The following is a 20,874-nucleotide window of genomic DNA, read 5'->3' on the forward strand; positions in this document are numbered from 1 at the left end:
TTTTACTCTTAAAAAATAATTTTGACCAAATTTTTTTCATTTATCATATTATTCAATTTTACCAAAAATAAGTTTGGCTGGTATGACTCATGATTTTGACTTCAGAGTCTCTCTCCTTTCTTTCCCACCACAGGAGATTCGAAAGCTGCTGTTAAATTACTTTTTGGTTGTTAGCTTTCCAAGGATGATTCTGCCTTAGTCTTTTTTGTGTGTTTTCTTTTCATGTTTACAAAAAAAAAAAAAAATTAGAGACATATGTATATATAGAAATTGTTGTTAAAAACACAACTCTAATTTACTACCTTATTTGAACCAAACAACCACAAAAGAAATCAAAGGTATATCATTCTCTTTATGGAACTGAAACAAACACATAAAGGAATTTAAGGTCATCTCATTCCTTTCTCATTGTTTCTCTTTCTTGATTCCATTCTGTTATCCCTACGCGAATCAAGTCGTGTCAGCGACAAATTCTCTCCCACCACTCTGCCCTATCCACTTCCATATTTTTCTCAATTCCCAGTAAACTCATATCACTCGCAATCATCCTCTTACAAGTTTGCTTAGATCTTCCTTACCCCTCACTATTGCATCCCTTTGCCACTCTCCAGTCCTCCTAACCGGCGCATCATGCGCTCTTCGTCTTACATAATATAAATATAATATAAAAAACATCAAATTTAGCATTTATTAACATAAAAATCACCCAATTTTATATTTACTAAAATTATGATAACTTACGAAATCCAAAAATTAAATTGGTTTAGAACACATTTAATATGGAAACACGTTTCTTAAAATTACAAATTACCATTTCCGGAGCTTTCTTCACTAAACAACCACTTTTTCTTCCTCTTCCTCTATCTTAGACAAAACATCTAAATTACCTTCTCTATTGATTCTCCTTCTAGCATCCTGCTCGATTTTCCTCAATTGCATCTGTCGCACCCAGGTAAAACGGGTACCTACAGCTTCTATTCATTCTAGTGCATTCACAACTTCTTTCATAGATGGATGGATTTCAGGATCAGATTCTAAACATTTTAAGGAAAGTTGTGTTGCTAGTAACATTGCGTTCAATGAGTATCGACCTTCTATCCTTTTGTCTATAATACTTCTCAACTTTATCTTCTGTGAGAGAATCGGCTTCAACCAATCAACCAGGTTTTGCTGCCCCGCTGGATGTGTTGGATCGGACGCCCTTAATCCTGTCATCAATTCCAACAGCACCACGCCGAAACTATATACATCACTCTTCATATAATAATCACCTGATTATGATAGAAAAAAACACTAAGTCAGCTGATTCATATGCCTTTACATATATATTCTAAACTACAACACCATTTTAGATCTCCTATTCTTGTTTTTTGTCATGTAACGAAGAAAGTTAATTACACCCGAATTTGTCACTTAATTCCAGAGTTCCCACAAAATTCTAATTTGTATTTATTTCTATTCAAGTTTCAGTAAAATCCATTTGGCAACTAAAGTTATCACATTGAATTCAAATCAGCAAATTTGAAAAGTACTTATGCAAGAATGTTGGGCGGGATGTAGTTTGCAAAAATAATGAGTAAATAATTTATTAGTCTCCACTTTTTTACACAGTACACTATTAGGTCTTTCTATTTTGAAAAACACCTTATAAGGTCCCTATTTTTTTTGTCAATATTAACTTTTTGATCCTGTTGTCTATTTTTTTAGATATTTAACCGAACATATCTTACCTTTAAGCACGGTCATGGTACGATACAAAATGTTTTTTGCCTGTATGTTTATGCTAAATATAACAGTTAAAAATCTAAAAAAAATAGACAGAAGGACTAAATGGTTAAGAATAATAAAGGATGGGGACCTTATAATGTGTTTTTCAAAATAAGGGGACTAACAAATTATTTACCCTAGAATAAATGCATCTTAAGTGCTCTCTCAAACACATTAAGGATGAAAATAGTTTGACCTTAATTGCAAATTAATGTTGTTGACAAACATATTCAATCATTCACGCTTTACTACATATATATAGTATTATTACCTGTTGCAATATTGCCATAAGTTCTGATAACTGTTGAAAATCGATAACCATAAATTCCAATAACTTGGGTTGTCACATGTGAGTCTCCATCTGAAGGCCCCAATATTGCCAACCCAAAACCTGATATTTTTGCATTGTAATTCTGTAAACAACAGAAAAGAAAATTCATAATTAATTGGTATACAAAACTATAAATGTATTATTCACAGTAAGACTTCTGGAACTTTTCTCCAATTACTTTTCTTTTCTTTTACGTCATCAATAAGTATATTTGAAGGTTTTATATCTCTGTGAATAACATTCTTTTGTGAAGTCTGAAGAAAATCAAGACCTCTAGCTGCTCCAATGGCTATCTTGATCCGCATATCCCAAGACAATGGTTCAATCACAGAATTTCCTGAGTATAAAACCAATCCAATAACCAAAGGAGTTACTAAGTAAATCCAAGCCTTATATATATTCTCAAATTTTTTTCACTCTTGCTCTTTTCTTATTAATTCTTACTTCTGAAAAGATGACTGTCCAAGTTTCCCTTCTCTATCATATATAAAATAAATGCTTCACATGACTAAAACATCATACTCAAAAACTCAGTATATACATATCCACTACTTTAGTATCCATTTATTACAGGAACTCACGCTATCAAGACGTACATTTGCAGACTTGATATCTCTGTGAATAACCTTTTTCTTTAAGAATGGAAAAAAACCTCAAGCTGCTCCAATGGCTATCTTGATCTGTATAGTTAGCATAAATATAAAGGCTTATATAGACAATATATATAGGCTAATATACTCGCAATTTTAAGGGGTCAAATGCACTCAAGATCATCAACATTTGTACGCCTGGTGATCACTAAGTTAGTTTAGTGTCAATAAAGTCACAGTATTCGGGTCCAGCGAAATTCCTACCTCAAAACTGATGTGACGAGCCATGAAATTGAAGGTTGTTCATGAGTTGATGACAGTACCGCCATTGCTGTCCCTCCTTAGCGACTGGTACTTGTAAGGAATCTTCACACTGTATATAGATACTGGGGAATAAAAAGAAAGGTTAGTTTAATTTTGTCTTGTCACGTGGATGACACGTGGCAGCCACATGAAAAATTATAAGCGAACTTTAATGTGCCATTGACGTGGCAAGAAGTTTGACTTCTGATTGACTCACCACTTCAGCTTCATAGTAGGAATTTCAACGGATCCAACCATATTGACTTTATTGAGACCGGACTTGAACATTAGTAACTTTATTGACACAAAACTAACTTTAGTGACTACAAGCGCACAAATCTAAACTTTAGTGACCCTGAGTGCATTTGACCCATATTTTAGGACTTTAAGCAACATAACCCAAGTCCCAACTACAACATAATACGTGTACTAACCTCAAAAAATCACTGAAAAATACCCTCAATGTAATAAAAAAACCCGTCAACAATGATTCCTCCTGAGCATCGAATTTGTCAAATAAACAACAACAACAAAGCCTTAATCCCGAAATGATTCGGGGTCGGCCAACATGAACCATCATATAAAACCGTGAAATCAAGTCGAATTTGTCAAATAAAACATAGACTTAATTAATTACCTTCTCTATCCGATTTTCCTGCTAGTGTCCTGCTTGTTTTTCCTCAATCGCTTCTATTTGTTCTAGTATATCCACAACTTCTTTCATAGATGGACGGCTTGTAGCCTCATCTTGTAAACATTTTAAGGAAAGTTGTGCTGCTAATAACATTGCTTTTAATGAGTATTGGCCTTCTATCTTTGGGTCTATAATATTTCTCAACGATCTCTTATGTGAGAGCAATGGCTTCGACCAATCAACCAGGTTTTGCTGCTCCTTTGGACGCATAGCATCTGTCGCCCTTAAGCCTGTCATCAATTCCAGCAGCACAACACCGAAGCTATATACATCACTTTTTATATAACAATGACCTGATTATGATGGAAAAGAAACACTATGTCAGCTGATTCATATGCCTTTACATATATACTCTAAACTACAATAGCATTTTAGATCTCTGATAGGGGTCAAAAACCCCTATCTTTGGGTACGGTTTTAGGACGGTTTTTAGGTTTATTTGGCTAATAAGCGAGCAATTCTCGCATTTAAATGCTTTTGTCTGAGTTAGTTAGAAATTGGAAACATTCTATTTACTTTTCGTCGTTTAGGCTCGTTTTGTGATCAATTTAGGCAAATACGGCCGAAATAACATGCATATTAGAATTCCGTTATCTTTTGAAGCTAATTGGTCCGTCAAAAGTCGCACCAAACGAAGCGTTTGCTCAAAATAAGCGATTGACGGATCAATTTGGCTTTTGGACTAATGTTTTCTGGAGTTTTTATGCGTGTGCAGGTGTAAGTTCGGACGAAAAAGGGTTTGGAAGTCATCCGGCACGGATCGAGCGCGCTTCGGGCGAAAACGCTCGGCGAGCAGGCCCCCCGGGCCATTTCTGCTCGCCGAGCAGGCCACCAGGCGCCTGCTCGGCGAGCAGGGGCTGCTCGTCGAGCAGGGGCTGCTCGTCGCAATCCTGCTCGGCGAGCAGCCTCTCCTGCTCGGCGAGCAGACCTGCGGGAATTGGTCAAAAAGACCAATTCCGCCCCCACGAAGCCACGTTCGGCCCCACATTTTCCTACACCAACAAGGACACGAAATTAGGTCAAAACGAGACCCGAGACGCGGCTATAAATAGGAATTTCCAATTGTAAATTAGATATCTTTTTCCTTTGTAATTTTCTTAGCTTTTCACCTTGAGAAATCCTCTCCACCTCCTCCATATCCTTCAAACCTCCATTGAAGACACTTCCGAAGCTCCATTCACCGAGGATTGCTCAAGCTTCATCCTTAAATCCTAGAAAGACGCCTGCATTGGTAGACAGGTTCCCTGAAAGGGATTTTTCTTCTTTTACATTCTGTCTAGCCTCTGATACATGCTATGAATTCTAGGTTTATTGTAACTTCATGACAATGTTTCCATCTTTGATATATATTATAGTCCTTGTTTATTCAATTGTTTTGATGTTTTAATCTTTGTCTTACGCTTTGTCCGATTGGTTTAACTCATTCGATAATCCCAAAATTAGGTTGGCACATATTGCGAGCTAAATCTGACCTAGTCAGTGCCTATAGGATTGACGACCCTATAGAAGATTAAGCCCAAATTACTGAGCCTTAGAGCTAGTTTCGGCCTTACAAGGGAATCACGAACTAGGGACTTTAGGAGGATAGGTCGGGTTAATCGCCTTGGACACAAGTGACTTAGGTTTCAATTCAATTGTTTAAACATCCTATTTTCATTATCATCGTATCCCTTCATGTTCCTTCGGTTAATTGCATTGGTAAAAGATCACTTAGGAGTAGTTTAACTTAATTAGGAGTAGAGTAACTCAATTAGGCGTAGAATAACTTAGTTAGAATCGGATAATTTAGCTAGGAGTAGTATAATTCAACCTAGGAGTAGATTAATTTAACAAAACAAACTCAAAACCCCCTAAGCCTAGATAACATCCGAGACCGAGTAGCTCGATACTTGCAGAAATAAATCCTGTGGACGATAACCTGGACTTAAACCAGAAATTTATTACTTGATAACGACGGGGTACACTTATCCCTTAGTGAGGTTTCGCAGAAACCGCATCAAGTTTTTGGCGCCGTTGCCGGGGATTGTAGATTAATTCTATAAATACCCGACAACCGCCAATAATCAAGTTTTTGGCGCCGTTGCCGGGGATTTATTTCTTCTGCAATATCGAACCAAAGGTCGACTTGTTAGTTTAGGCATTCTTTGTGAATACTTCCCGTGTTAATATCATTCATATTTGTATATATATATACTTGTTGATATACTATTACTTAAATTGGATCGTTCTTCCAGCAATTATGGACAATAGAGAATCAAACCCGTCCATGAACGATCTCAACACAAAAATGGACTTCCTGGTGGCTTCATACAACCAAAATAACCAACCAAGGATACCATTCTGCGAGAGATGCGGCCAGAATCACCCCGGTAGGGTATGCCACATCAACTATTACGTACCTAAAGGAGAGAATGTAAGTTATTTGGGTAATCATCAAAGGTATAATTCTGGACCCTCAACTTACAACTACTACGATCAGGAGCATACACGATATCCACCGGCGCCCTACATGGCTCCTATGGATACCCTTCCATGTCCTTATTCTAACTCTGATTTTTATGGCAGGCAGACAGGGCACTCAGAAGGAATAATGACTCTCCTAAAGGAGATATCCGTCCGACTGGTAGCCAACGAGGAGGCTTGCAGGACCCTGAGTAACCAACTCGCCACAATCAGACAAGAAGAAAGGGAATGCCACGAGGCGTTCCTCTTGCAAGAAGAAGCGGCTCAAACCATCGCCCTAAGGAGCGGCAAGGAAGTGGACACACTCGTGGCATCTCCATCGCAAATGCCTCTGTAACCTCAGGTAAGTAGGGAACCGGAAGTGGTAAGCAACCCCGGTCCCGCATCTGAAACTTCAGCTTCTAAAAAAGTTGCAGAAAAAGTGGTCAGGCCTTATACACCAAAACTGCCATTCCCTCAGAAGCAGAAAAAGGCCAACCTAGATAAGAAATTTGTCCGGTTCTCGGAAATCCTTAGTAGATTAGAAATAAACATTCCATTAATGGAAGCACTAGAGGAGATGCCGAACTATGCAAAATTTCTTAAAGACATGTTGTCGAAAAAGAAAAAGTTTGGGGAAAACGAGATAGTGGCTTTAACAGAACAATGCTCGACCATAATCACCCATAAATTACCCCCCAAGCTTAAGGATCAAGGGAGCTTTACCATTCCGTGTAGGATAGGCAACATGCACATAGATAGGGCATTATGTGATTTAGGGGCGAGTATTAATCTTATGCCTCTATCGATTTTCAGGAAATTGGGGCTCGGAGAACCTAAGCCAACAAACATGACACTGCAGCTAGCGGATCGGTCAATTGCACGGCCTAGAGGCATAGTGGAAAATGTGCTTGTAAAGGTGGACAAACTGATCTTTCCGGTCGATTTTGTGGTCCTCGACATGGAAGAAGATGACTCCGTCCCCATTCTCCTCGGGAGACCGTTTCTTGCAACCGGTAGGACACTAATAGACGTCCATGGAGGTAAATTGGTCCTAAGGGTGCAAGACGAAGAGGTAACATTTAACGTTTATGAATCTATGAAATTTCCTCAAGAACGCTCCAAAAGTTGTAACTTTGTGGATGCACTTATAGATGAATGTGTTAAGGAAGTTGATCTCGATATAAGAAATGCCTCTTTAGAACTCGATCTAGGTGGTGAGGAATGTGAAAACTTAAGTGAACCATTTGAAGACCTCCCACCTGAAAAATGTTATTGGGTTAAGGGTAGAAAAGGGGACCTTGATCGTGAGATCAAACTTAAACCTAAGACCTCGTTGGAGGAACCTCCAAAATTGGAGCTTAAACCCTTACCCAACAACCTGAAATATGTTTTTCTTCAACCTCCCACAGATTTACCCGTTATTATTTCTTCTTTGTTGACAGTTGAACAGGAAGAAAAATTGGTGGAGGTGCTGATGGAACATAAAGGAGCCTTTGGATGGTCAATCCACGACATCAAAGGTATCGACCCTAAAATCTGCACACATAGAATTTTTCTTGAGGAGGAGATCAAGCCATCTGCCCAACCTCAACGACGGCTCAACCCTAACATGAAAGAGGTGGTAAAAGTCGAGGTTATAAAACTCCTCGACGCAGGTATCATTTTTCCAATTTCTGATAGTCAATGGGTAAGCCCGGTTCAATGTGTGCCCAAAAAAGAGGGAACAACGGTAATGGAAAATGAAAAAGGAGAATTAATCCCAACTAGAAAGGTTACGGGTTGGCGTGTATGCATAGATTATAGAAAATTAAATGAGGCCACCCGTAAAGACCACTTTCCCGTACCATTTATTGATCAAATGTTGGAACGATTGGCAGGGCACGAATTTTTCTGCACTTTAGACGGGCTATCTGGCTATATGCAAATCCCTGTGGACCCTTTGGATCAAGAGAAAACAACATTCACTTGCCCCTATGGGACTTTTGCATATAGACGGATGCCTTTCGGATTATGTAATGCCCCTGCCACGTTCCAACGTTGTATGATGGCTATGTTTTCTGACATGGTCGAGGAGTTCCTAGAAATTTTCATGGATGATTTTAATGTTGTAGGACCTACTTTCGACCAATGTCTTGAAAACTTGGACCGAGTCTTGGAACGTTGTGAAGACAAGAATTTGGCACTCAATTGGGAAAAGTGTCAGTTCATGGTCCAAAACTGTATAGTATTAGGACACAAGGTGTCGGGGAAGGGGATCGAGGTCGATCCGGCAAAAATTGAGGTGATTGAAAAACTGCCACCTCCTACTAATGTGAAATTAGTCAGGAGCTTTTTAGGACACGCGGGGTTTTATCGACGATTTATAAAAGACTTTTCGAAAATCACTAAACCCCTCACTCAATTATTGCTAAAAGATGCTGATTTTAATTTCAATAAAAAATGTATGCTTGCATTTAAATTACTGAAAAAGAAATTAATTGAAGCACCCATTATGGTAAGCCCGGATTGGTCCCTTCCCTTTGAGTTAATGTGCGATGCTAGTGATCTGGCTGTAGGAGCCTGTCTTGGGCAGAGGGTGGATAAACTTTTTCGCCCAATTTTCTATGCTAGCAAAACCTTAAATGATGCACAACAGAATTATTCAATAACTGAAAAGGAATTGCTAGCCGTAGTATTTGCCTTTGACAAATTCAGATCTTATTTGGTGTTATCTAAGGTAATTGTTTTTACTGACCATGCAGCCCTGAGATATCTGATGAGCAAACAGGATGCAAAACCTAGGCTGATCCGTTGGATCTTACTACTCCAAGAATTTGATATTGAGATCAGAGACAAGAAAGGGGTAGAAAACGTGATAGCGGACCATCTATCCAGGTTAGAGTCAGATCAGCAATCCTTAGAGGAGGATGGGGCAATAAAGGAAGTATTCCCGGATGAAACGCTATATTCGGTAAAAACTCTCCCCTGGTTTGCAGACATCGCGAACTACAAAGTCGGTAACATTCTTCCTCTTGATTTAGATGCAAACAAAAGACGTAAGTTTTTGTTTGATAGCAAACAATATTTTTGGGAAGAACCCTATTTATTTCGATTCTGCACTGATGGCATGATTAGGAGATGTATACCTGAGGAAGAGGTAGAGTCAGTGATTAACATGTGCCACTCTAGGGAACCAGGCGGCCACTTCGGGCCAGATAGGACAGTGGCTAAAATTCTCCAAAGTGGACTTTGGTGGCCACAAATGCATAGTGATGTCAATAACTATATTAAATATTGTGATGCATGTCAGAGAGTAGGGAATATTTCTAGGAGGAATGAGGTGCTTCAACAAGGCATACTCGTCTGTGAGCTATTTGACGTTTGGGGCATAGACTTTATGGGACCTTTCCCTATGTCACACACTAACCAATACATTCTTGTTGCGGTTGATTATGTCTCTAAATGGGTAGAGGCTGAAGCCCTACCCACAAACGATGCTCGAATAGTGATAAAATTCCTGAAAAAGAATATCTTTACCAGATTTGGTACACCCCAAACTATCATTAGCGATGGGGGATCCCATTTCTGCAATAAGCAGTTCGACACATTGCTCCAAAAGTATGGCGTAGCCCATAGAGTCGCAACACCTTACCACCCTCAGACAAGTGGTCAGGTAGAAGTGTCAAACAGAGAACTAAAACGTATTCTTGAGAAAACGGTAGGGAATGCTAGAAAAGATTGGAGTCTTAAATTGGACGATGCTCTCAGGGCATACCGGACAGCATTCAAGACTCCCATAGGAATGTCTCCCTACCGTTTGGTTTTTGGGAAATCTTGTCACTTGCCTGTTGAATTAGAGCACAAAGCTTACTGGGCGCTAAAATTTCTAAACTTTGACCCTAAACTTTCAGGTGATCTACAGTTAACACAACTGCACGAACTGGATGAGCTCCGATATAACTCTTACGAGAATGCCAAATTGTACAAAGAACGAACCAAGCGGATGCACGATAAAAAAGTACAGCGGAAAACCTTCCAAAAAGGCGACCAAGTGCTACTTTATAACTCCCGATTGAGATTCTTCCCAGGCAAGCTCAAGAGTAGATGGTATGGACCATTTTCAGTTCTTGACGCACATCCCTCCGGTATGGTTGAGATCATGTTGAATGATGGAACCACCCAGAAAGTCAATGGACACCGACTTAAACTTTATCTCGGTAAAGACACTTCGGGTGTCCAAATCCTCCGGCTTCAAGATGATCAGTAAGTTGTCTTCCCCACCCTAACTTTTTACACTCGCATTTCATGATCTATGATGCAATGTTGGAACTTATTGCATATTTTAAGTGTGAGGAGGAGGGGTAGACAAACTTACAAAAATTGTACAAATTTTTGAATTTTTGTTGCGTCGTGTCTAGTTTAGGTTTGCGTTTTGGTGTTTTATTTCTGCTTTACTTATGTTTTTGCATGTTTAGGACCTAAAACCGTGAACCTCCTTCGAATCTAAACTTCGTTATTTGTCTTTGAGGGCTGAAAACCGAATCTAAAATTGCATGACAACTAGTTTAGGCGTAGGACACAACTCTTGTATCTGTAAAAGCATGAGCTACAGTTTGCATTTAGACCCTACTTTTGAAGAAATGCTAAAATCATTACTTAGGTAGATAACTTAAGAATTGAAGGCATGTGATATTAAACTTGAGTTTGGGGAAAACTAGTAAACACAAAATTGAAACTCAAAGAATTGTGAGTTGAATTTGAGCCTAAGAGCGAACATCAAAAAGCTCTTTTTCTTGACATTTTTTGTGTGAATGCTTTGACTTGTGGAAAATTACAGATTTTGCACCTAATACTGTGTTGAACCTACATGCATTGGTTTGAGATGATAAACGATGAATCAGCCTCATTAGAATTAACCATTTTCTTTACCTTGTTTTTCTTTTTCATCCACTCTAGGAAGCCCCTTTGAGCCGACATTTTTGTAGTTTATAGATTTTTCTGTCGTTCTAACCCGTTTTTGCGAACCACAATTTGGTTCGCTACTTAACCTTTGTTTTTGCAAAGCTCGAACTGAGCCTTTGTTTTCTTCTAGCGTTTTATCGTTGTTTATGGCATTATAGTAGCAAACCAAAAGGTTAAGAAGTGAATGAGCATCACTATCCCAAAAGAAAAAAAAAAAAAAAAAAAAGAAAGGAAAAACAGAAGAAAAAAAAAAAAAAAAAAAAAGGAGAAAAGAAAAGAAAAGAGACGAACAAAAGGGAAGAACTTCATTCCCCAGTTCCTAAAAATTTGAACGTCTCAAAAAGAAATCCAAAATAAGGGATGAATAAAAAGCTTAGTCACTTCATATTTGCTAAAGCCATTTAAACTCTGTTTTTATAACGCTTGAACGTTTTAACCCTTGTTGTACCTTTAACCCTCTAACCACATTACAACCCCAATTAGAGGCTGTTTTTGATATCATCGGAGTCATATAGCATAGTAGAGGAACTCGGATGAACGTGCAAAATCAACGTAGTCCTAAGCAAGAATATAAGCCGAGAGTAAACACCTTAGCCACCAAAAATTGTGTGAATGAGTGAACTACCTATGGTGAGGTGTTTTACTTAGCGATCCCCTCAAGCTCGTTTAATTGAACATGTGTCCCTTTACTTAAAACTATGACCTATTGTAATTGAAATTCGGCTTTTGGATATCGCGTCTCTACTTTGTATTTCCGAATGCATGTAATTACAGATGCTCGAAATTGTGTCAAGCACCTAGTCAAACTGGGAAGTTTTCTAGCTTGCTTGTGATGGCGGGTTTAGTTTTTTTTTTTAGTTTACTTGGGGACAAGTAAAGTTTTAAGTGCGAGGAGGTTTGATAGGGGTCAAAAACCCATATCTTTGGGTACGGTTTTAGGACGGTTTTTAGGTTTATTTGGCTAATAAGCGAGCAATTCTCGCATTTAAATGCTTTTGTCTGAGTTAGTTAGAAATTGGAAACATTCTATTTAATTTTCGTCGTTTAGGCTCGTTTTGTGATCAATTTAGGCAAATACGGCCGAAATAACATGCATATTAGAATTCCGTTATCTTTTGAAGCTAATTGGTCCGTCAAAAGTCGCACCAAACGAAGCGTTTGCTCAAAATAAGCGATTGACGGATCAATTTGGCTTTTGGACTAATGTTTTCTGAAGTTTTTATGCGTGTGCAGGTGTAAGTTCGGACGAAAAAGGGTTTGGAAGTCATCCAGCACGGATCGAGCGCGCTTCGGGCGAAAACGCTCGGCGAGCAGGGCCCCCCGGGCCATTTCTGCTCGCCGAGCAGGGCGCCAGGCGCCTGCTCGCCGAGCAGGCCACCAGGCGCCTGCTCGGCGAGCAGGGGCTGCTCGTCGCAATCCTGCTCGGCGAGCAGCCTCTCCTGCTCGGCGAGCAGACCTGCGGGAATTGGTCAAAAAGACCAATTCCGCCCCCACGAAGCCACGTTCGGCCCCACATCTTCCTACACCAACAAGGACACGAAATTAGGTCAAAACGAGACCCGAGACGCGGCTATAAATAGGAATTTCCAATTGTAAATTAGATATCTTTTTCCTTTGTAATTTTCTTAGCTTTTCACCTTGAGAAATCCTCTCCACCTCTTCCATATCCTTCAAACCTCCATTGAAGACACTTCCGAAGCTCCATTCACCGAGGATTGCTCAAGCTTCATCCTTAAATCCTAGAAAGACGTCTGCATTGGTAGACAGGTTCCCTGAAAGGGATTTTTCTTCTTTTACATTCTGTCTAGCCTCTGATACATGCTATGAATTCTAGGTTTATTGTAACTTCGTGACAATGTTTCCATCTTTGATATATATTATAGTCCTTGTTTATTCAATTGTTTTGATGTTTTAATCTTTGTCTTACGCTTTGTCTGATTGGTTTAACTCATTCGATAATCCCAAAATTAGGTTGGCACATATTGCGAGCTGAATCTGACCTAGTCAGTGCCTATAGGATTGACGACCCTATAGAAGATTAAGCCCAAATTACTGAGCCTTAGAGCTAGTTTCGGCCTTACAAGGGAATCACGAATTAGGGACTTTAGGAGGATAGGTCGGGTTAATCGCCTTGGACACAAGTGACTTAGGTTTCAATTCAATTGTTTAAACATCCTATTTTCATTATCATCGTATCCCTTCATGTTCCTTCGGTTAATTGCATTGGTAAAAGATCACTTAGGAGTAGTTTAACTTAATTAGGGGTAGAGTAACTCAATTAGGCGTAGAATAACTTAGTTAGAATCGGATAATTTAGCTAGGAGTAGTATAATTCAACCTAGGAGTAGATTAATTTAACAAAACAAACTCAAAACCCCCTAAGCCTAGATAACATCCGAGACCGAGTAGCTCGATACTTGCAGAAATAAATCCTGTGGACGATAACCTGGACTTAAACCAGAAATTTATTACTTGATAACGACGGGGTACACTTATCCCTTAGTGAGGTTTCGCAGAAACCGCATCAATCTCCTATTCTTGTTTCTTGTCATGTTATGAGAAAAGTTCATTACATTTGGCATTTCACGAATTTGTCACTTAATTCCAAAGTTCCCACAAAATTCTAATTTGTGGAAATAAAAACCCATGCATTTATTTCTATTCAAGTTTCAGTCAAATCCATTTGGCAACAGAGCTATCACATTGAATTCAAATCAGCAAATTTGAAAATACTTCTGCAAGAATGTAGTTTGCAAAAATATTTTCCTTTTTCGTTGATTTATATCCCACTTGGCAGCCCCACCAGAAACCTTAAATATATATAGGTATGAACCACTAAAGGAAATAAAACCTTTAAGTATATAAGCTAGAATTCATGCTTCTTAAGTGCTCAAACACATTAACGATTTAAATGGTTTGACCTTAATTACAAAATGACACAAATTAATGTTGTTGACAAACATATTCAATCATTCACGCTTTACTACATATATAATATTACCTGTTGCAATATATTCGGGATCAGCATAACCATAAGTTCCGATAACTTGGGTTGTCACATGTGAGTCTCCATCTGAAGGCCCCAATATTGCCAACCCAAAACCTGATATTTTTGCATTGTAATACTGTAAACAACAGAAACAAAATTAATAATTGGTATACAGAACTACAAAAGTATTGTTCACAGTAAGATTTCTGGAACTTTTCTCCAATTAATTTTCTTTTCTTTTAGCTTCAGAATGAGAGAACTTACGCCATCAAGCAGTATATGTGAAGGCTTGATATCTCTGTGAATAACCTTCTTTTGTGAAGTATGAAGAAAATCAAGACCTAGAGCTGTTCCAATGGCTATCTTGATCCGCATGTCCCAAGACAATGGTTCCATCACAGAATTTCCTGCACATAAACCAATCCAATAACCAAAGAAGATACTAACTAAAGCCAAGCCTTTATATATTCTCAATTTTTTTTCCACGCTTGCTCTTTTCTTATTAATTCTTACTTCCGAAAAGATGAACGTCCAAGCTTCCCCTTTGCATAAATTCATACACATGAAATAAGTCAAAATCGTCCCAACAATATCCTATGCATTTAACCAAGTTTGGATGTGAAAGCCTTTCAAGAATGCTTAACTCCGACTGCATTATCAAATTAAAAACTTGGTATAGTTAGCATAAATGCGAAGGATCATAGACATCATACAACATAAATTTAGATGGCTAAATATGAATAGAATTTAGGACCTGGAGATCATGAAATCATTTTCTATGTTCAGAAAACATTTTTAGTAGGAACTCAATTGTTAATTGAACAAATGTGTCCTCCACAAACTACTCTCATTTTTTTCTTCCAAACATGAATACCTGCCCCGCCATGAATTGTTGCTCACTTCCTGGTCTCAATCTCTTGATGGCAACTGGCATTCCAGTGCTGGTTTTGGAGGCAGCAAAAGTCTCTTCGTCTATCCATCCTTTAAAAATTGTATCAGACCCTCCTTCACCCAACAAATTATCTCGTCTAAAATTCTGTGTAGCAATCCTCAGATCAGCCAAGGAGAAACTTTGCAGATTTGCCTCGCAGCAGCTTGCAGAAGAGTCAATAAATACATTATAAATTGAAAGTGCTATATTGAAGACTGGACTTTGAAAATATCTATGAAGCACCGACTCGGTGCGGGTGCGTCAAACGGCATTCTAAAAAAATATAAGACACGGGTGCAATGGGACACGGAAAATTTTATATAATTAATTTTATATATATTACATATAAAAATATATAAAAAAAACTTGATAAATCACAAATTACTTATAAACCATAAAACACATCCATAATAAGATAACTCATTAATTCATCGAAAACAACATCTAATGCTTCAAATAAAATTAAAAATCAGACCAAAGTATTTTAGGTTTTTTGTCAAAATTTGTAAAGAAGCCCTAAAAGTTTAGAATCGCAATAATAGCAGGTGAGAATTAGATGTATGTTAGGTTTTTTTTGTCAAAATTTGTAATTGAACCATATGTTTTAAAAAAAAATTAAAAAAACCTAAACTTTTGCATTTTTTCACTATTAGCCGTGTCCCGCCGTGTCACTGCCGAGTCCCTCGCCGTTTCCCCTGCGACTCCCCGAGTCCGGCGAGTCCAACACCACCATGGCGACCCCGGGGAAGAGTACGTGCTTCATAGGAAAATATAATAAATTGAGAAATAAAAAAGTACTACTAATAAAGTTATCTATTTAGAATCAATCTAATATGATTTTGAAAAGAAAGCAAGTGGTCAAATATAATAAATGCCATTAAAAGCGTAAGAAAAGATATTCTACCACATGATAGTTGCATTAAGATCTCCCATTAATGAATATAAGCTTCCATTTATTTCTATTCTCTCCAGCATCGGCGTCCTCAAACGTCCATAAGAGAAGGATTTCATCTTATTGCATTGATTAAGTTTCAAAGATTCCAATAAAGGCAACTCAATATCATCAACCCCACTGAAGAAAATCCTAAGATTGGGTATATGTTGAAGTTCCAAAAGCTTTAGTTGGGGGAATGCAATTTTGTCTTTTACCACATTATCATCATCTTTGACAATAATTTCTTCCAACTTCTCACAACGACTAATATATATCTTTTGTAGTTGAACCAAAAGCTTGGCTACATGAGACGAGAAAATATAAGAATTGGGACATTCTGATAAAACAAGAAGTTGCAAGTTCTGAAAGGCGGTAATTTTTGGTGGAATGAGAAACCATATATGAACTAAGTTTCGCAGCCCATACAGCTCTAACCCTTTCAAAGAATTAAAGGCTGTAGAAGTAGCATAGTTTTCTTCAAACCAAAATACAACTTTTACTGCATCACAAAAAGCTATTTTGAGTCTTTTCAAATTCTGCAACCATTTTTCCGCCAATTTGGATGGAAATGCAGTATACATCTTCATATGGTCAATTACATCCTTGTTCTCTATATCTGAAACCTTCCAAATAAAAGAAACATAAAATAAAAATTAATAATAAACTAAAACACACACACACAATGAGACTATTCTGTTTAAAAAGAGTTCACCGATCAGATCTTAAATCTTTTAGTTCTTAAATGATCTTAAATCATATAATAGTATTTGCATAGCCTTTTAAATTAAAATGAAAGACTATCTTCACTCTTATCATTAAGTGATTTTCAATTAATATGAGATATTTTGATTCCCAGGTTATATTTAATTTTACTCTCCAATAATTAATAAAATTGGGATAAGTTGTTGGGTAAACCTGTTTGTGAAAATTAAGTTGTTGGGTATCGCTTTTATGCCATTTTGCTCTGCTTGTTGAGGTAGATGGTGCACAAATGAGTTCCTTATCATCATTACACCTCTCATTCAATATTGACTTGCCTTTATTTGTTGGAGAGTGCTTGGAATATCCATCACATGTACTAATTGATCCCTCCGCATAACTTGATACAACCTATCGAGGAGAAAATAACGTTAAAGTTTCATATTTTATTTTTTGTAGACAAAGCTAACAACTCTATAAAAAAAGTAATGACAATGAAAAATCTTGTGGTTTTACCTTATTAGTCGTCAAGGATTCTTTGATGTCATTGTGAACCCCATTAACCGGATTATCCTTGTGTACCAGGATAACCGGATTATCCTTGTGTACCAGTAAACTAATCAGCCTTGGAAGTGAATGCAAATCTAGTTCTTCAATAGAGCACATTGTAAGGGGGATGTCGTCCTCATCTTCATAGAAAATTCCCTCCATTTCATTACAATCAAGTATCTCTATGCTTTTCAGTATCAATCCTCTAACAATTGATAATGGAAATACATATTTCAATTTACGACAAAACCTTATGCTTATGTGACTCAGGTTCGGAAGCCATCGAAAATCTGTCCATCTTTCATGACATATTTCTTTCAAATTAGATAACATTGATAAGTGAAGGCATTCCAACTTCCTGAACAAATAATCACCTTCTGATAGAATTCGCTTTTTTGTTGTATCAATTACGTATTCGAGTTCATCACATTCAGAAATAATCATCTTCTTTAACCGCAAAAAGTCATTGTCTAGCTGGTAGATGACATTCTTCAAATTTCTCACTCTTGTCAAACTCAAATCTTCAGTACGACTCATCAAATCACAAATACCACTTTCTTTGATATCGCATGCTTCACCTGTGAGTTGCAACTGATTTATTGACCCTTGACCAAATGGTTGATATTTAACATTATTTGGTACAAGAATTTTAAACTCTCGAATGCCTTTGAATATAGACGACCTTTTAGGCAAACATGAAGCTATTGGTACAGTAATTTGTAATGCATTTAGTGAAAGAGATACTATATCAGCAAGACTTGCATTAACTCTCTCTTCATCATCAGAATTATCTTCTTCCCCTGATTCCCATTCATCATAATCATCATATTTTTTTGGCTTGCACCCCCACCTTTTGAAGTTTAATGGCAGATATAACTCTTCTAGTTTCAACAATCTTGACAGTACACCTGCTGGAATGTATCCAATGTTCATTTTTCTTAAGTCGAGCAACCTCAGATTCTCTAGTTGTCCCATCTCCCTAGGAATATCTGTTGAACTTAAGACAAAAATTGAAAGAAATTCCAAATTTATCAAACCACCAATCCAAGACATATCTTCAAACTTAGGTGCTTTCAGACGCAATGTTCTAAGATTCCTCAGCACATTAAGAGATTGTGGTAGTGACGGGACGTCCAATGATAGAACACGAAGCTCTTTCATTCCTTCAAAGAAGTCAATTGGAACTCTTTGTGAATCTTCTCTATATTGAAGTAGTAACAGAGTAAGCTTTGGACACTCCAAATTAACAGGGTGCTCATTGACTTTTTCAAGCACAAGTGAAAGTCCAATGCAATCTTTATATGAAATTGACTCTGGCCACTTTTCTATTATGATCTCTCGGTGAAATACCAATCGATTCCTTGAGAGAATCGACTTTGCTAAATCACGTGCGCCATCTAGCATTTTTACATACTGATAGCCGGGTCCATCTCTCTCATTAGCAAGCCTAAGTTTTCCACCAACTGGTTGACGTGGATATTTTAGATCATTAATGGTCGAAATGATGTCATGGACTCTACATTTTGCTGCAAACATATCATGCACATCTTCAAACAGCTCTAAGCCCATCCCATATATTACCAATTCGTTGATTGGTATTCTAAAATCATCAGGAAACATGCTACAAATCAAAAGACATAACTCCACTTCTGTTGGTATAAATTTAGACCTGTACCTAAGTAGAGGTATGCAATCTGAGCAACATGCCAAATCATTTGATTTTGCCTTCATTCGTAGCCAAATAATGTGTAACTTGTTTTTCACTTTGTTGGCAGCAGAAGTGATGCGAACCCAACCCGGGTTATATCAAGAAGCAATGTCAATAGATAAGCCACCATGCTCATTTGTAATGTGTTTGCCATTTGATGCAAAAAATGGCTGTCAATCAAAATTAACACAACTATATATTAACAATTAACTTAATCAAAGTTACAAATTTTACCTAGAGGTTAGACTTTTTAGTTTTCAGCTTAGGCTTCTAATAATCAACATCCAATAAGGTTAAGCATCTTCAAAGCCTCAATCAAGTGGCTAAATGTAGAAAAAAGAGAGTAGAGAATGAAAAGGAGAAAAATAATTAATGCTAAACACATAGTGAAGAAGACGGCAGCAAGAATTATCCCAACTTTTGGACATCTAGTGATCAAACAACAATTATATATTAATACAAGCAAAGATAATTAAAATCCAATTTCTCGTATTTAAAAGAACTCCAGATTCTTATCTAAGATTTATTGTTACACGAATTTGAACAACGTATTCCTACCATTTCTTCATCTATCAATGATAGTGAGACAATCTTTTCAACTCTGGTGGTAGTCAATCTCATATCTATAATTTCAGTTTCAGAATATAAGCATGAACAACTAATTATTTGCTATTACAAACCATTAATATATTGATTCTTTTTAGAACCCACAATTTAGAGGGAGAAAGATAAACTGATTATGTACTAATACTTAACTTCCAATTAATAATCAATCAAATTAGGATTTAGGATTTTACCTGGAAATATTAATTCGTGGCCTTGTTTACTTTCAGCTTCTAGGAAACATGATCCAATGGATAAATAGAGAAGAAAGAGGCAGAGAATACTGAAAATGGCAAAATATCAGGTCAATGGCAGATTATATGATGGAGTTAGGTGACAAAATAAAATATTGTATTAATTAATAATTTAACTTTTAAGTTCCAATCAATCAATCACATAGTTTAATTAATTTAAGTTTCCTGGAAACCCCATCCATTTTACCATATACATTTATTTCTAGGTGCCTTCTATGGTTTGTTTTTTATAAATAACCATTACATCATCCAAATGGGATGGTGAGAACAAACAAATAATGCTTACTTTGTCAAAAACAAATAAGACTAGCCTCTACCTTCTTCCTAATCAAATAGAGGGCTAATTTTTCAGTTAATTCAATATTCAACTCAATCGAAAAAAGTGAATTTATCAATCAATAATATTTTATCAAAAGTAGCAAGAGAGTTAAAAAGAATCATAAATTTCTACTCACCTGGCCTTTGAAAACAATCTGTCCGTTTATCAGTTCAAAGAAAATCAGGACGCGTTAAAGAGGTGAGTGAAGCAGTCCGGCATTCAAACAGATTGAATTTAATGCCGATAGAATGCAAATTTTGCTATCGAATAAAATGAGGTAACTGATGAACCTAATATATTCACCAGTCCCGCATTTGGCAACTGATGAACCTAAGCAGTATATTTTCATGACTAACATCCATTGCTACAGAAAAAGATCTAAATAAAAATATCACAAAGAAAATCAGATATGCAAAGAGATCACCAGATAGAAATCGCTACAATCAAACCAGTCAAATTCAAAAATAATTTCTTACCTTTCAGTCATGTGTCCTACTTCCAAGTCCAAAGACTGGACTATGTCTGTGATAATTTTGTATGAGTTCATGAATATCACTTGATGGCTGAGTTAATTTTGTATGAGTAATCGCAATTGCACATCAAGTTTCCATCGCACGGCTGAGATACCAATGTCTTTACCATCCATGACATTTACAGCCAAGCTTCGTTGTTCTCCGGCGAGGAGGGGTGGGTAATCCCACCACGGAGAAATGGAAATATTTGACAACAGCTTACAGAGCTTTCGTTTGGTAGTGAAAGATGACAAAGAGTTGACTGAAGCAGTCCGGCGGTATTCAACCGATTGAAATTGATGCCC

General features: G+C 37.3%; 2 protein-coding genes across 5 annotated transcripts; both read right to left on the minus strand.

Moving 5' to 3' along the window:
* Nucleotides 1–686: 686 nt before the first annotated feature.
* Nucleotides 687–3,074, minus strand: LOC136208707 (probable serine/threonine-protein kinase PIX13). Of its 3 annotated transcripts, none has more exons than XR_010677242.1 (3): nucleotides 2,370–2,669; nucleotides 2,039–2,180; nucleotides 687–1,271 (listed from the first exon to the last, which is right to left on the minus strand). XR_010677242.1 is itself a non-coding variant. In XM_065999822.1 (3 exons), the coding sequence occupies exons 1-3, from the start codon at nucleotides 2,974–2,976 to the stop codon at nucleotides 979–981; spliced, it is 459 nt and encodes a 152-aa protein (XP_065855894.1). In that variant the 5' UTR covers nucleotides 2,977–3,074; the 3' UTR covers nucleotides 687–978. The 3 variants fall into 3 exon arrangements, 1 of the variants encoding a protein (XP_065855894.1); XR_010677241.1 differs by having other exon boundaries at nucleotides 2,277–2,668; XM_065999822.1 differs by lacking the exon at nucleotides 2,370–2,669 and adding an exon at nucleotides 2,953–3,074.
* A 16-nt stretch (nucleotides 3,075–3,090) lies between these two features.
* On the minus strand, nucleotides 3,091–20,834 carry LOC136208706 (uncharacterized). Of its 2 annotated transcripts, XM_065999821.1 has the most exons (11): nucleotides 20,534–20,833; nucleotides 19,679–19,767; nucleotides 17,141–19,051; nucleotides 16,841–17,035; nucleotides 15,896–16,548; nucleotides 14,935–15,154; nucleotides 14,574–14,709; nucleotides 14,325–14,467; nucleotides 14,073–14,196; nucleotides 3,629–3,978; nucleotides 3,091–3,487 (listed from the first exon to the last, which is right to left on the minus strand). In XM_065999821.1, exons 3-10 carry the CDS (start codon nucleotides 18,902–18,904, stop codon nucleotides 3,650–3,652), a joined length of 3,564 nt encoding a protein of 1,187 aa, XP_065855893.1. In that variant the 5' UTR covers nucleotides 18,905–19,051; nucleotides 19,679–19,767; nucleotides 20,534–20,833; the 3' UTR covers nucleotides 3,091–3,487; nucleotides 3,629–3,649. The 2 variants fall into 2 exon arrangements, 1 of the variants encoding a protein (XP_065855893.1); XR_010677239.1 differs by lacking the exons at nucleotides 3,091–3,487; nucleotides 3,629–3,978; nucleotides 14,073–14,196; nucleotides 14,325–14,467 and having other exon boundaries at nucleotides 14,580–14,709; nucleotides 14,815–15,154; nucleotides 20,534–20,834.
* Between the last annotated feature and the right edge of the window lie 40 nt (nucleotides 20,835–20,874).

The sequence above is a fragment of the Euphorbia lathyris genome, chromosome 10 (assembly GCF_963576675.1).
Source record: "Euphorbia lathyris chromosome 10, ddEupLath1.1, whole genome shotgun sequence".
In the NCBI taxonomy this organism is placed as follows: Eukaryota; Viridiplantae; Streptophyta; class Magnoliopsida; order Malpighiales; family Euphorbiaceae; genus Euphorbia; species Euphorbia lathyris.